Below are 16,797 nucleotides of genomic sequence, written 5' to 3' on the forward strand. Positions count from 1 at the left end.
TAACAATGGTAGCAGGTATTTTGGATTATACTGTAGGGAAATTGGTTATAGGAGTACTTTGGAGATGCTGTAAAAAAGAATGGATTTAAGTTGATACTTGAAGAATCAGGAAAAATTTGATAGGAAAAGAATGAGAAATATGTTATGGGAAAACAGAGAGAAAGAAAAATAAAACAGTATAGAAGAGATAAATATGAAGCATATTGGAAGATAGTGAAAGAATCAGTTTGACTTAATTTATTTAAATGTTAGTTTAAATCACACTAATGGTTTTTAGTGAGTACAAGTGGTTAATACTTGAATCACTTAGGAGACCTACTGTAAACTGAATGCATTCCCCTCAAATTCATATGTTAAAACCTATTCCCCAGTGTGATGGTATTTGGAGGTGGTCAGGTCATGCGAACAGAGCTGTTATGAATGCAATTAATGCCCTTATGAAAGAGGACCTAGAGAGCTCCCTTGCCTGTTTGCCTTGTGAAGACATGGAGAGAAGATAGCTGTTAATTCAAGTAGGCCCTCACCAAATGCAGAATCTGTGGGTGCTTTGATCATGAACTTCTCAAGCCTCTAGACTGTAGGAAATAAATTTCTGTAGTTTATAAGCCACCCAGGCTATGAAAGTTTGTTATAGTAGCCTGAACAAGACACCTGTTTATATACAATGCATAAGCTAACATATTGTTTAAAACAAACAACAAACAAACAAACAAAAAGTGTACCTGACAACATTTTTGCCTGGACAGAAACTTTTATCCCAAACAGAATGATCTCTCTCTCGTTTAAACCCATCACACAGTTCATCTTATGGGAGAGCCCTACCCATTGGTTTACGAAAGTTCACTTGATTAAATTTGGTAGAACCTCTTTGCATCCGATTTGGAATACAACATCCAGGATATGACTAATATCTGAAGGCAAATATTGAAACAATCTCCTATAAATTAAACAGAGAATGAAAGAGAGAGGGAGAAAGAGAATTTTGCTTTGCCTCACCTTTGCCAATCACACTCTTAGGTGTTATGCATTCCTCACCCTTACAGAGGCAGCACATACTCTGACTTGGTGTTTTTTATTCCTTGTCTTTCCCTGTCACCCAGGCCCTGGGGTCCACAAAACAGCAGGACTTTTTGCTTGGGGCTCCCTGTACAGTAAAAAGATCACTCCCCTTTCCCCTCTCTTTCCTGCGTTTCTGCTCAAACACGTGATGCTCGCCTGGTGGTTTCGGTGGGAAAAAAAAAAAAAACGGAACACTGTGGGGTTGCACCTTTTCCTATGTGCCCTCTCGCCTATACTCTAGAAGCATATGAATAAAGGCTTGACGGTAACTTTCTGTTTCACTTACCGGCCTAGTCATAAACAGGACACCTGGTAGTTCAGCGTGCACTCGCCCTTTCTCCCTCTGACAGAACCTATTCGAGCTTATATAGAATCCAATAGGCTGTGATGGAACGGAAACCACGATTGTTTAGTTTTCTGGATGATTCCTCTTTTCCTCCAGATAGTATTGCTGGGAAAAACATGCTCTTGATAGTCATTGAAGTTGCCTTGGGACATTTTAGTACTAGAAAGGGTTTAAGATGTTTTTAGTCCAATTTACACATTTTTACAGACAAGGAGAGTGAGGCACAGAGTGCTTTTAAGTTGAGTCGCAACTGACACTTGGGGTCCTGAGCCAGGGCAAGGTTTTTCTTCCTTGTTGTTGTATTTCCTTTCTAAATTTATCTCTGAGAAATTGACAGGGAAAGAAAAATGTTACCTGAGGGAAGAAAGGATGGGTATGGAAAGGTGTTGCTTGGCAAACTCAATATATGATGCTTCTTGTGTATGACATTTCTTGCATTTGATACTTCAGCCTGCTTTTGAAGACTGAAATTTTCTTGAGCTCAATTAATCACAAGATACTTTTAAAGTTACTATATGGCATGAAATTAATGGAAAAGGGAGTGGTAGGGTTTTTTTCTTCTATCCTCAGATAATTTGCCAGAAGGTATAGGAGGCTTCATTTCTTTTATATAGCTCAGACAAATCTGCTTTTATCACCCTGAGCTCAAGAAGAAGTAAACTGAACACTGGGCATGATTGGTGCCCACTTCGTCTCCATTCAGCAAAACTTACCAGAAAAAGCCTTTCCTGAATCCCAAGGCAGGAACAAAAATTGGAAGAAAAGCTTATCTTATGAACTCTCTTGGTAGTTCTAGTTGGGGCTGCCTATTAGAATTTTTCTTATGAGATTTTGATAGTTAACGATAAACCTTTATTGATAGGTCTATAAGAGCTCTATTTATTAACCAGATTTTACTGTGCTAACATATAGTGACCAATTATAAAACAACAGGAAAGATGCTCAGCAGAGTGTGAAAAATGACCTTGTGTGAAGGTGAATCATTTTGAATAGTGGTTCCAGGGGAGAGGAGTGGGGGACTAGAAGAGTAAACAAGGGAAGAGGAAAACAAGGCATGCTCTTGAGATGGTCATAATGTGGGTAAGACCTTCTGAGTGCCTTGTCATTGGACCTTCAGAATTGTAAACCTGAGAAGAGGGGAGTGAGGGTGGCATTTGTCCACAGGCTTCCACCTTCCGGTCAAGGGTTTTTCCATGTGGTGTTGCCTTCCCTGAAATTTCAAAGAGTGCCTTTGTGAGTGCCATGCTGATTCCTCTGGAGGGCAATTACTCCAACAGAGAAGTCTGAGGGCAGAAAATAAATGATATTGATGCAGTCAAGGTGAAGTGTTTGGGCAAAACTGACTGCCATATCAGGGACTGAGGTAGAAGGCAAGGTAAAGGACATGAGGCGGGCACAAGAAGGATCTGAAACCATATGAAAGCCATTGCTTTCAAATTTCTAGGTGGAGCCCTAGAAATTTTATGAAGGCCCTTTGGGGACAGCACTGGCGGGAGGTATGGGTGCAAGGTAAGCAGTGCTCTTGGCCCCAACATATGATTACGTCTGGATGATTGTTCTGTGATCTGATTTATATATTGGGTCCCAAGTTCTTGAAATAAGTGTCTACATCTATACACAAGTTTGAAGACTGTTGTCCCATATAATTGTTTCAGTTAGATAAAGATTAAACTTAATGAGGATTAAAGACTTGAAATTCTAGTATTTTAAAATTATATGCTCTGTTTAATCTTGGTATTTACCCCTAGTACTTTTTTTAAAATTTAAAAAAATAGATCATTTTTTGTTTGAGACAGAGTCCCACTCTGTCCCCCACGCTGGAGTGCAGTGTTGCGATCTCTGCTCCCTGCAGCCTCTGCCTCCAGGTACACGCAATTCTTGTGCCTCAGCCTCCCAAATAGTTGGGATTACAGGTGTGCCCCATCTGGCCTGGCTAATTTTTTTATTTTTAGTAGACACGGGGTTTCACCATGTTGACCAAACTGGTTTCAAACTCCTGACCTCAGGTGATCCTCCAGCCTTGGTGCCTCAAAGCGCTGGCATTGTAGGTGAGAGCCACAGTGCCCAACCAAAAACTAGTATGTTTTAAAATCTTATATTGATGTATGTTACTTATCAAAATGAGCTCATTTTTTCTTGCTTCTGACCTTAAAATATTAAGGTGAGAGTCAGACACCTGTAGGTGAGAGCCACAGTGCCCAATCAACACTAGTATATTTTAAAATCTAGTATATTTTAAAATCTCATATTGATGTATGTGATTTATCAAAATGAGCTTATTTTTTCTTGATGCTGACCTTCTAGGATTCCATTTAAGACAGTAGCTGAAAATAGTAGTTTCAACTACTGCCTTAAATGGAATCCTAGAAGAAATAACATTTTCAACTTTTATATGTAAGGGATCCTATTAGATGCTCAAAATCTCAAAGTGAATATTGTCGGCATTTATTATTTGAATACATGCAGACACCAATTAATTATTTTTATTTTCTTCTTAGTAGTAGAGACATTATTTATTTAAATTTATTAACAGATTTAGTTTTGTAGCAGCAGCTGAATTTTTTCTAAATATACCTAAACATTAATTAAAACACATAATTTTCTTAATAAGTTCAGTTAAAAGTACTCAGAAGAGTTAATGGCCAGAATGTTTGTTTTATTTGACATCTATTTTCTAGCATTGGCCTACTGGAACTATAACAACTTGGGGTAATTAGGGAAATTATGTGTTTAAGCTTAAACATATGATATGATACCAATTATAAAAAGTTTTGAGAACATACAAAAACACTTACTACATATGTGAGTTTCCATATGTTTACTACATATATGTGTTTCCATATATAGTAAGTTTTTGAAAACATGTTTGTGAATACTCACCACTAAATTTATGATAGTGGTAGTTTCATTGAAAGAGGGGTAATGGGAGCAGAGAAGAGACTTCAACAGTTTCTGTCTATCTATCTATCTGCCTACCTATCTATCTATCTATCTTATTGTCTATCTATCTCTCAATTATCTATCCATCCATCCATCCATCCTATAAGAGAAAAGTTGCTCTGTAATTATACATTTTTTATCTTTGGAGATGTTTCATAAAATATCAGATAGGTTATTCTTTCAAGAAAGAAAAGAGAGAGGGAAGAATATTAAAAAACTCGTTGATTGGTAATGCTATGCAAATGACAAAGACACAGCTTATAACCAAGGAAAGTAAAAACAATTTAGTGTGTTTAGGGGACATGGAACAAGAGTTGTTTTCCTCTGAATGAGTATCTATATGGAAAATAGCAAATAAAGCTCAAACTGTAATAGTTTCAAGAAGCTTTCCCTTACTAAGTGAAAGGCATGCAATTGAGTCTTTTTTAATATAAGCCATTAAATTAAGAATTGAATTTTATTTAGTGTTTTCCTCTTTAAATTCATCCTCTAAGATATTTTGTGAATTTTGAAATAGTAAATTTTACTAATATTTCAGTTTTCTGAATAAATATTATCTTTTCATTTTATGTATATTACTAATGGTGATATTTAGTGATATGTGCAGTCAAATTGATTCAAATATATATGTATGTGTGTGTGAATAAATGTATATATATATATATATATATACACACACACACACACACACATACACACATATCCTTAAATTAGATAAAACATTATCATTCACTAGTTTCTAGCTACCTAAATCTGGATTAAGTTTAAAAATTTATACTTCTGTTTTAATCAGGTATAATTGATCATTTTAAAATTTAAACCTGAATCAAATATTTAGTATAGAACAAGTATAGGCTTCCAGGACTTTTAATAAAATCAAAAATACTTGTTAGGAAGGAGAAATTACAATAATGTCTTGCATGTATTTAAATGTCCTTCTCTGGTAATTAGTTATGTTGAGTAGTTATCTAACCAAGTTAAGAAATAATCTTTAAAGTGAAGACACTATTACTTGGCATTCTTCATTTGAAATTTACTGGAATGATGGTTTATACAGCCCACAGAGATCTTGAAGTTTCTAACCCTCCACTCTTCAAGTGTCTATGCATACCATGTTCATAGCTACATGAACAAACCTTGGGAAAAGAATCTCACAACATAAACACAACCTGGATCTATATTAGTTTTTGCAGTTTTGGATAATTTTATAGTTTGGTTCAGTTATTAAATATTTTTAATAAGTGAAACATCTCTGGTGGCTGTAACTTTTTTTTGATTTTTTTTCTTTACTGTTCCTGACAATGACATACTATCATCCCCTTTTAAGTGATTGCTACTTTTCATAATATTTTAATCATATTTTCTAAAATCTTTGTGATAATTTTAATATTTTCAAAAATCTTTGTGATAATAATCATATTTTCTAAAAATACAATCATTATTTTTCTTTAAAACCAAAAATGATTTCACGTGATGGTTACTGATAACATTTTCATCATCTGTATTTAAAATCTTTAGAACATATAACAATTTCTCCTTTCCTCCCTAGTATTTCTTAGAGTAGCCTTGTTTAAAAATCTCATTTAAGTCATACTGCTTAATAATGTTTTTGATGAAGGGATGATGATGATGGTGTTAGAAACAAAATTAAAGAATTAACCACAGCGTCCATGTTAGCCATTATTCTTGTTGTTGTTGACATAGCCATCTGAGCTTCATGATTCACTCAATGTACTAAAGCATTTTAATAAATATTACCTTAATATAATCTGAAAACTGTAACTACGTGATCATTCAATAGTATTTTTTTTTGAATTTTAAATAGGGAAGGAAGTGAGCATTTCTCCGGAATACTTAATAGATGCAACATTATATCCAGCCTTTTAGAAGAACAATACATCCCTGAACTTATCATTTTGTAGTTTAAACACCGCAGCTTGGAGACAGTCAGTTAAATATTCTTGGCTGTTGAACAATGAGAACACATGGACACAGGGAGGGGAGCACTACACACTGGGGTCAGTTGTTGGGAAATAGGGGAGGGACGGTGGGGGGTGGGAAGCTGGGGAGAGATAGCAAGGGGAGAAAAGCCAGATGTAGGTGATGGGGAGGAAGGCAGCAAATCACACTGCCACATGTGTTCCTATGCAACAATTTTGCACGTTCTTCACATGTACCCCAAAACCTAAAATGCAATGAAACAAATAAATGGGAAAAAAATATTCTTGGCTGAATAGACATACTTGCTTCAATCCCCAGATGCTTTCCCTGTCACTTCATCTGTCACTAACCTGCCCATTTTTCTGTTTCACAGTCACATTCTGAGAGGGTTACCTGACCCTGCAATTAAAGCCCAATCTGCCACAGGTGGGTGTCTGGGATGACCTTTCAAATAGTACTGCATTTTGTAAGAACTTTCAGTACTGAAAATAAAGCATAATATCATGTTCTCAGTAAGATGCACTGTCACCATCTTTCTCTAAGTCAACAAGAGGCCAGAGGTAATGCCTTTAAAACTAACTCACCCAACTGGCAACCTCCTCTATACTGGAATAAGACCTATCTGCTCATTTCACAGCCAGCTGTCAGTCTATTGGCTCTCTCTGTATATGAAAGCATAAATTAAAGAGAAGAAAAATGAGGAAGGAAAATGCCAAGGAGAAGCAATGAAAAGGAATAAAATATTATGTTTCAGATGGCAGGATTCCTAGATGCTTTGGTAATTTCTGTTTCATGCTTTTTCCCTCCAGGATTCCATACAGAATTTGGGGATGATTTGCTATTCCCAAGTTATTATTGCTATATCAACCCACTCTGTCAACCTAATAGTTGAATTAACTCAAATCATGATTTGCCAGCATAATAAACTCAAAATTACGTTATCAAGGAAAGATTCAGTGGCAATGAATTAATGAACTATCTGTTCTTAGAGAAAATCATTTACATGTTCTGTGCCTCAGTTTACTTAGCACAGATAATTCTAGAGTCCCTTGTAGTTTGATTAGTTTATGATTCTATGAATTTCTTATAGAATAAATGAAAAATATATTTTCTTTTCACAAAGCAGGCCTTTAATTATAACTTTTATCATCATAACTGCAGAATGAGACTTGGTTTTTAATCTTTAATGTGAATCATTGTATTGAATTACTTAAAGTAAATGTTTTTTAAAATAAATTTTTCCATTTATCTTCTTGCATTTTTCCTTCTGTTGTTAGCCTTCCTCTCAATAGATGGTGCTGTTTTCTCAGAGACAATACTTATCTTATTCCTCATGAAAAGATCAGGGAAATTAGCTTTACTCTTTAAAAATCATTAATTAAAGAAATCAGACACATGAGTGGAAAGAATTGCTTATAAGCAATTTGCAGCATCTTGGTAATAAAAGCATACCAGGGAGAGCAATTGTTAAATGATTTAAGAGGTCCACTCAAACCTGCAATACTTGTTGAATAGGTGAAATATTGCAACTAAAGGTGAAAATGCCATGTTCCCTACATACACATACCCCTGTTAAAAACAAAAAACAAAAAACATCTAACTAGGAGCCATTTTAAAGTGTTAAAATATTTATCTTCTTTAACAAAAACAGATATATGACATTTCACATTCACATGTAGTATTTGAATATACACATCAACACCAACACAATCAGTATCAATCACAATCAATATTGAGAGCTTGCACACTCTGCTAAATATAGGTGGAAGATCTGAGTAAACAGAAAGTGGTCCACAATTCTTTTGAATTAATTTTACCTGATAAGAACACTTTGTTTAGAGCACCCATCACAACTTTCTGTATAAGAGTTTCTATAGTTTCTAATGTGGAATTATGGTGCTTTTGGTCACTCCTAATTAGCTCCAACTTGTGGAGGCATTGAAATACAGCCATGCCCTGTGGTTCTCCTGAACCATCCTACCCACTCCAGATGCAGTTTGTGACTTAGGCAAGCTGAGGCTACCAACGGCAAACTAGTCTAGGCAACACAGCTGTCATGTTTGTTATAACAGAGCAAAACTACCATAGAGAGATGCCAGGAAAACTTCCTTTATCTAGTGTTGCCTCAGGATGAAAGGAAGAGTTGGGTAAGGGTTGCTATGGCAGGGGAGGAGAAAGGGTGGGGTTGTGGTACAGGGAAGTACTGAACCAGCAGAAGTAGGAAAGTTGCCAAGGTTCATCTCAAAACAACTGAGAAGACTTGTGTCTGACCGCCCTCTCCCCGCCTCCCCCCAATCAAATTTGGGAAAGAATTTCTCTCCCATTTTTCACAACTTACTCTTTCCATGGCTCCTGCAAAGGGACTGAGTGTAAGACTCTGACAAGAGCTCTCCTTGCTCAGCATATGGAAGAGCTCTAAGTCGGCACTTATCTTCACCCCCACCCCTAGACCTTTGTAGCTTTTACCAAAGCAACTTCTCTGCTTCTGAAATTTTGGAGTATTTCTTTAGCAATTGGAGAAATATAGAAAAGTAGGTTTTTGCACAGAAATAGCAATCACTGTCCGTGGTCACCTCCAGTTTCCCCGGCTTACCTCCCCTCTCTCATCCTCCCGCCCAAGATTGAGCCCTAGGGGTCAGGTGTCTCTTTGCACCCCCGTGAGCCTCTGAATCCTCCGCTTGGAACCCCGGCGCCTTCCTTACCTGACAATCACATACATGACCAGGAAGTTTCCGAAGAGCCCCACCACGCACACGATGGAGTACAGGGCCATGATGGTGATGGCCGTGATCATGGAGGGGCTGCCGGTCGGAGGGCACGGGCTGTCGCTCCCGCCCAGGTCGGTGCGGTTCGGACCGCAGGGGTCGGACAGGTTGCCATCTAAGCGGGACAAGTTGACCCAGGAACCAGGGCTGGGCGCTGGGGAGCAAGTGGAGGGCGCCAAGGGATCAGTGCAATTGCTGGCGTTCGCGGGGACTGCGCTGCTGTCCATGGTGCTGACGGCCGGCCGGGCACCGCAGTGCGAGGGAGCCAGGAGCACCAGGACTTTTCGGGTTCCAAGCGCCTCAGCCGCTTCCTTTCGCCGCTGCCACAGCTCTTGCTATTTCTTACAGAGGCCAGTCCTGGAGGAGCCAGAGAGGAGCGTCAGGCGGAGGGGACCGAGCTGAGCATCTGACATTCTCCTCTGCCTATACCCCCCTCCCACCTTAGTAGTTCAGAGAGGCTCATCCCCGACCCCGCGCGGCGGCTGCGGTAGGGGAGGGTGGGCCAAGAGGGATTCGGAGGCTGGAGGGGAGGGAGGAGAGAAAAGGGGTGGATTTTGCGCAAAGCGATCCAAAGAGTCGGTCTCCTCACTGGGCACTCTTCCGTGCAAACACATCTAAGGGAGGGAGGGAGAGAGAAGGACTGGGGAGAGAGACAGAGTTAGTTTTTGGCAGCAGTGAAAAATAAGAAAGGGGGCTAACATCACTCCATTTTCCAGCTCTTTTTTCTCCTTATAATCTGGCAGGGAATACATTGGCTTGATGAAACCCTAACAACCCTAAAACCCCAATGCTCTTTCATCTCTACTGCCAAGTTTGATTATTTGGGAGTAGGGGGACACACAATCTTCTTTTGCAGTCCTTGTTGCTAACATCTAAGAAGAGGTAATAATGTTTTTCCAATTTTCTTCCCTACCAACTTGTTGGAAACAACAGCGAACCTCTATTATCTGAAAAATAAATGAGAAACAAATAAACTTTTGTGGAGAAAACCTGTTCCCCGCTTTCCCCAGTTTCTCTTAGGGTGAAGCTCTGTTTGCCTATGATTTTGTCTTAGTGGGGAAGAGGCACAAGAACTGGTTACAGAAATCAGAAGGTTGTGGCATCCAGTAAAGTCGGCTAAAGATAATGTTGATCTTTCACATCTTAAATCTCATAGACCTGTTTGGAATTATTTATCCTTGTTAACTCCAGACTTTCTCCATAGGCATATGCTTCTGAGAAGAAGGTTGTTAACACCAGCAAAATTTGCATTCAGTCTGTTTTCTAGTGTAGGTATTCTAGGAAGAGCCACATGGCATATGGAATTAGAGTGGCCTACAACAAGATCCTTGAGGAGCATGGATATGTTTTTGAATTTTATGCCTTACTTTAGAAGTGAGGTATGAAAAAAGAACTTACTCTTTGTATTTACAAATTTGTTTATAAAATAGAAGTTCACTAGTGCTTTTATTTTATAAACAAATTTGTAAATACAAAGAGTAAGTTCTTTTTTTTGTAAAGTTAACACCAGTTCTGAAGTAGTTCTCATTTCTGTATGTGTAATATTTGTGCATGTATCTATCTTTTGACCATAAACATTGAAAATACATATTCCCAGTTGGTCTTGAAAAGTGAACTGCACTCTTGGGAAGCATGGAAGGAAGACGTTGAAAGAAATATTTAATTCCAATATTATTTTTAGGCATTTAGCTTAGAAACAGATAACTCATAGGTAAACTCGATTAATCATAGGCTATTTTGCCAACGTTGAGTATTATTTTTATCCTCTTACATTAAAGGATATAATTTTCACAATAAAATGTTACAGAGGTTTCCTAAAGATTAACAAAAATACCTTAAAACATCTCCTTCCATGAACTAATGTAACAATTCTCTTATACTGAGCTGAAATTTGTCTGCATACATTCAGTTCCTTTGTGCTTAGGTCATGTGGAATACAAGACACAGTGTAATAATTCCTGGCCTTGAAGTCAAATCATTTTATGAATCAGCTTTGTAACTTTGTAGCTGTATGAATTTGGATATGTTACTTTACCTTATAGGATGACAGTTTTCTCACTAGTTAAAAAAAGGGGGTTTGGGCTAGTAATATCCAACCTCATATGTCTGTTAGCAGGATTAAATGAGTATATATTGCAATAGTGATTGGTTAATAAGTGATAACTCATTACCATTATACTTCATGTCTTTGAAATCAACTGAGTAGTCTCCTATGCAAGTTAAACATTAGTATCCTTCAGTTGTTTCTTATAAGATGTAGTTCTGAGATCTTTTAGTGTTCATCCATTCTCATTATAGTTTGTCTATCTGCTCTTAAACTACAGCTCCAGTGTTAAAAATAATGATCTACATTTACCCTGACCAAGAAACAAACAACAAAAAGAAACTGAGCCAAATTATAAACTTTATCTTTCCACCAGTAAAATGAAAGTTCCATTTTTAAAAATTTTTGTTTTTTGGTGATGTTGCTGTCTCAACTCTCCTTAAGTTTACCAATAACAAAATTCCTAACCACCATCCAAGTCAATTCCACAAATGCTAAAGATCTGCTTCGGACTAGTTGCTATGATGGGAGCTGGAATTTAAAAAGATGGATACAACTGTTCTTGATTACAGAAGCTTTATTCTTATGCCTGGTGAGTACTGTGTTTCATCTCCTATAAATTCATAGTTGCTTTGGAAGGAGCTTAGTACAACACTATAGACTTTTTTACTTTTAAGTTACATCTTGTTAGATCCAGTTCATAATTCTTATCCACCAAGATCTTTTGGAATGGTGATTCTGTCATCTTTTGTATGTATTTTGTAATATACCTTTTTTTACTCTCCTAGCTTTGTAATCTGTCTAATAAGGTTCTTAAGGGAGACCTGCTCACTAACACAGTACTTAATAAATAGTGGACTCCTTCCCTCATTCTCTGTGTTTCTTTCTATATTAAATATATATGAATATGCATGTGCATAATATTTGAATTCAATTGAAGAAATAGTGTATATTTTATGCCATTATCTATTTAATAAAATAATCTGGGTGAATTTTTAATGATACAACTTGAAAATAAAACACCTTCATGGGAAATCCTTAATGAATTTTGTCCTTTTTGACTCAATATAGTGTGTTAACCAACCAGGATTTAACTGCATAGACTTATGAACTAGGCATTTGCCTTTTCTTCTAGAATTATAGACAAGGAACAACCCAATTCCCATTGCACTTTTCTAGAAACAGTTGTTTTCTATTCTGTTTTGTAAAGAAATTCAGTTGCTTTTTAGAGCAGGAATTGAACTTTATGCTTCATCTTCTCAGCTGAGATTGATGTTTTCCTTTTCTGTTGGTCTCTATGATGTTCTGCTGAGGATAGTTTTTCTCCTTCTATTTTGAATATAAAATCTTCTGGTTATCATTGCATGTCCTTCCTTAAGTTGTATTAACATTTATATCTCGGTATCTTCCATCCATTTAATGTACAATTTGGGAAACCGCAGAACAAATTTAATTTTCTTTCAAATGTATTGACAACCTTGAGAAATCTAGAGAACTGTTGCAGACATAATAAATTAATATCACTTACTATGTAGTATGAAAAGACCTCAATTTCAAGCTTTTTTTATTTCATAGTTGCCCTGTGATATATTCTCCCTGTCCTCCGTTACTGTTCATTTCCTACTCAAGTGGTCTGAAGTCTATTGTGAAAGCTCAATCTCTCATAAAATGACATGGACTGTAAATAAATGAGTCAATTTATTAGAAACCTAATTATTTTATACAGTATTGATCCCAAGTATATAATCTTTTATTTCACTAAGTCTTAATATGTAATCTGTACAATTGAAATATCTGTCTTTTTTTGATGCTTCTTGCTTAGCATAGGCTTTCTATTTGAAGTAAGAATATTTTATTATCCATTTAGATTTAACATTACTATCAAACGCATATCTTGCAACCTTTTCACAAAAATTATTTGTTTCAAAGCAGTGTATTTATTCATACCATGGATGAATCCCAGGAAAGTGCTAAAAGTCACTTCTCTTTGAATTTCAACACCTATTGGCTTAGTTATTCATAGAATTGCCATCATCCTACACTTAGTTTAATAGCTTAGTCCTGATTCTGTTGAGAGTGGCTGTTAATGGAACACATGATTAATGGCTATTAATGAGGAACACAGACATAAATGCTATGCAGGAAACAATTACAGCAGTTTGAAGCTCAGAAGAAGGGACATCCAAGGTTTCATTGGAAGAACATTTTATGTATTTGTTTATAGCTATCTCTACGTTATCTAACATTTAAATGTGCGTAGCTAATGAGAATGCAAATGCATTGTAATACAGTTTTATCCTTGATCACTGGGTTGTTGCATACATATCAATGAAAATGGAATAGGCACTCTTTATTTGCATGGAAAAAATAAATAAGTAAATGAAGCAAAAAACTCCTCACACCAACTTCTACCTAACAAACCTGAAACAAAGGCATCTAGAATAAAGTGGATAAAAGCCCTGGACTTTTGATAAAAAAAAAAAAAAGTAGTTCAAAATCTAGACTCAACTATTTACTTCCTTGTGACTTATTAAATTATTTATGCTTCCTGATATTTGATTTTCTTTTCTGTAAAATAAAAACATGAGAATCAACTTCAAAGAGGGTTTATAGGATTACACACATATGAAAGAATTTATCCTTTGTCCTTTGGCTTTTTATATCCTGTTGTATGTGGCTTAGAAATTAGCAGGAAGAATTCTTATAAATATTACACTGTGTTTAGTAGTATGGAATTGACCTTAAACAACCTGATTTTTTTAAGGGTCGAAGGTGATATCTAGGGTTCAACTAAATCAACTCTTTTGAAAATTTACACCAACAACTAGTTTAAAGGATACATAGGGTTAAATGTCTTTCTAAAACCTGGAACCTCATTTCTGTGCAAGTTTTGCTCTTCAGTTTCCAGTTACAGAGGTTTGCCATTACCCTAGTACAGCCCCTTATCACTTTCTATTTAGATAAACGGTTGTCAGATGTTTCAGTCTCAGGACTCTTTGCACATTTAAAAATTATTGAGGATCCAAAAAGCTTTTCTGTATGTAGATTATCTTTATCACAGTCGATCATATTAGAAATTAAAACTAAGAGATTTATAAAAACAATTCTTTATCATTATATTTTAAATAACAAAAACACACCTATTACATGTAAACATGAATATTTTCTAGGAAAAAGCAATCCTATATTTTTCCCAAACAAGAAAATATTTAGTGAGAAGAGTGGAATTGTTTTACATTATACAATTCTTTTATTATTGTTCTTTTTATTATACTTTAAGTTCTGGGATGTATGTGCAGAACATGCAGGTTTGTTACCTAGGTCTACACGTGTCATGGTGGTTTGCTGCACCCATCAACCCATCATTTACATTAGGTATTTTTCCTAATGCTATCCCTCCCCAACTCCCCAATCCCCTGACAGGCCCCACTGTGTGATGTTCCCCTCCCTGTGATCACGTATTCTCATTGTTCAGCTCCCACTTATGAATGAAAACATGTGGTGTTTGGTTTTCTGTTCCATTCTAGTTTGCTAAGAATGATGGTTTTCAGCTTCATCTATGTCCTTGAGAAGGACATGCACTCATTTTTTCTTCATGGCTGCATAGTATTCCACGGTGTGTATGTGCCACATTGTCTTTTTCCAGTCTATCATTGATGGGCATTTGGGTTGGCTCCGAGAATTCTTTTAATGTTTGCTTTAGAAGAAGGCAATTGGATTCTCATATCTGCATCTGCATTCAATCAGTTGCAATACATTGTTTAGTTGAAGTACATGAACAGAAATACGGACTTATAATTACATATATGTGTTTGGAAAAAGGAAGATTATCTTAACAGCCTTTACAAATAATTGTGGATATTTTTCTTTAAACTAAACCTAAACATAAGAAGTGCTAGTTTTTTAAGGGTTAGTTAGTATGTGGAGATTAAAAGCACATTAATGAATTTTTTTTGTACTTTGGCATGTTTAATTCGATTGATCTGTCTTCCACTTTGAATGAATCTGCTACTCCTGCATGGTTTTATAATAGATGCATTGATCATTTAGAAAACACTAGTTCACTGCATTATGTCACTTTCCAAATGGTAAAACATGTCGTTATAAAATAGCAACAAATCACATTTGTTCATATTACAACTGTTCTTACAGGAAATTTCTTCCAATATTGGGATGTTGTTAAGCTCCCAGTAGGGGAAAATTTTCCAAGTTCCAACTTCTCTTGAAAGCCTAAACTTAATCATTGGTAATAGACATTTTTAGTTTTCCTTGAGGTGATACATTCAGTTCTTTCATTTCAGGAAGATATCTGCCAAACGCAGAATTCCAGATAAATGTAGTTTATTGTTTAGTCATTCTTTAAACAAAAATAATGATCCACCGAAAAGGTGGTTAGTCAGTTCACAGCTCAAACAGTCATGCATGTGCTCTTCCTTGGGACAAGCATCCTACTTTGTTTGCGGCAGAAGCTTATGTGTCCTTCCCATTTCATCACACACAGATTTAAACAGACGTACTCACAGGCCAAGATGTAATCAAATTAGTACCTTACTGATCCATTAATTATATTTTTTAAAAATGGAACGTCTTTTGTATTTTTATTCTGTGTGTGCGTGTCTGTGAAGAGTACAGTGACTCCTAGTACGGCATGGGGTTACTGTCTCGATTCCTGCTGAGGTATCAGCAGTTGAAGTCACGATTGCTTATGCACCATTCGTGCAAAAATTCAATATGGTGAAAAAAACCATTTAACTTTCTATAATTGTTATGAAAATTGTTTTGACCTCGTTGATCCATTGAAGGAGTCTTAGAGATCCCATAAATCCAGACCACACTTTCAGAAGCACTGATTTAGGTCACTATAAAAATGTCTCACTTCTTTCTTTTGTTTCCTTTTACTCCATTAAATATTTGTACCAGTGCCATATAACTCTTTCTAAAATCACTTGAGCAAATCACAATCACTCTTTTGCATTATAGCCTCCAATGACTCTCCAAAAAAAAAAAAAAAAAAAAAGAAAATCGTATGAACCTGCATTCTTATCTCTGTACTAATGTCTGTGCTTCCTTTCTCTTGATTCTCTTTTCTCATTCCCCCTCCCTGAATTTCATGCTCCAGGGACCACAGAGAAAGCAGTGGGGGAACCACCTTTCTAGCACTTTAATTCTGCTTTCAAACCATTGCACATCTGCCTTTGTATAACAGACTCTCGGTGGTGTTAATATCACAGAACTCTTCCATTTTCATTAAAAACCGGCACTTTACTCATGTTTTCATCACTAACCCAAGGCCTGCCTTCAATTTTCTCTGTTTTTCTCAGCTTCACTTTCTCCTCCTCCACACTTTAAAATCTGGCCTTTATTTCAAAGGACATTAGGGACTTTCATAATGTTAAGTCTATTGGTGTTTTAGTCTTTATTTTATAGCATCTTTCTTTTTGATATTCTTTATTATCTCTCCCTTCTGTAACTTATTTTTTTTAAATTATTTTCCCACCCTGTCCATTTCTTTTGGTTTATCTTAATGCTTTCTTCTTCCTTTGCTTGCATTTTAAATGTTGATGTTTTCCAGCATTCTCTCTATTATCCTTTTTGACGTGCTCTTAAGTAATCTCAAATAATTCTTGTCTTGATTTTAATCTGTATGTTGACCGATCCAACCTACATCTCTAGCTCTGTTGTTCTCTAAAGCTTCAGATTCT

General features: G+C 36.3%; 1 protein-coding gene across 5 annotated transcripts in view; it reads right to left on the minus strand.

Annotated features, from left to right (window-relative positions):
- The window catches only part of OPRM1 (opioid receptor mu 1), a 109,175-nt gene that overhangs the window by 77,352 nt on the left and 15,026 nt on the right, over window positions 1-16,797 (minus strand). The window contains exons 1-2 of one of the 5 annotated variants that reach the window (XM_037742085.1): window positions 8,989-9,724; window positions 1,603-1,727 (exon numbers count right to left, since the gene is read on the minus strand). The exons of 1 other annotated variant lie outside the window; for it this stretch is intronic. In XM_037742085.1, coding sequence (XP_037598013.1) covers window positions 1,640-1,727; window positions 8,989-9,278 — 378 coding nt within the window. In that variant the 5' untranslated portion in view covers window positions 9,279-9,724 and the 3' untranslated portion in view covers window positions 1,603-1,639. Of the gene's footprint in view, window positions 1-1,602; window positions 1,728-8,988; window positions 9,725-16,797 lie in introns of those variants that run through there. 3 more of the 5 variants (XM_017538883.2, XM_037742071.1, XM_037742072.1) reach the window with 3 other exon arrangements.

Source organism: Cebus imitator, unplaced genomic scaffold, assembly GCF_001604975.1.
Source record: "Cebus imitator isolate Cc_AM_T3 unplaced genomic scaffold, Cebus_imitator-1.0 Scaffold6, whole genome shotgun sequence".
Lineage (NCBI taxonomy): Eukaryota > Metazoa > Chordata > Mammalia > Primates > Cebidae > Cebus > Cebus imitator.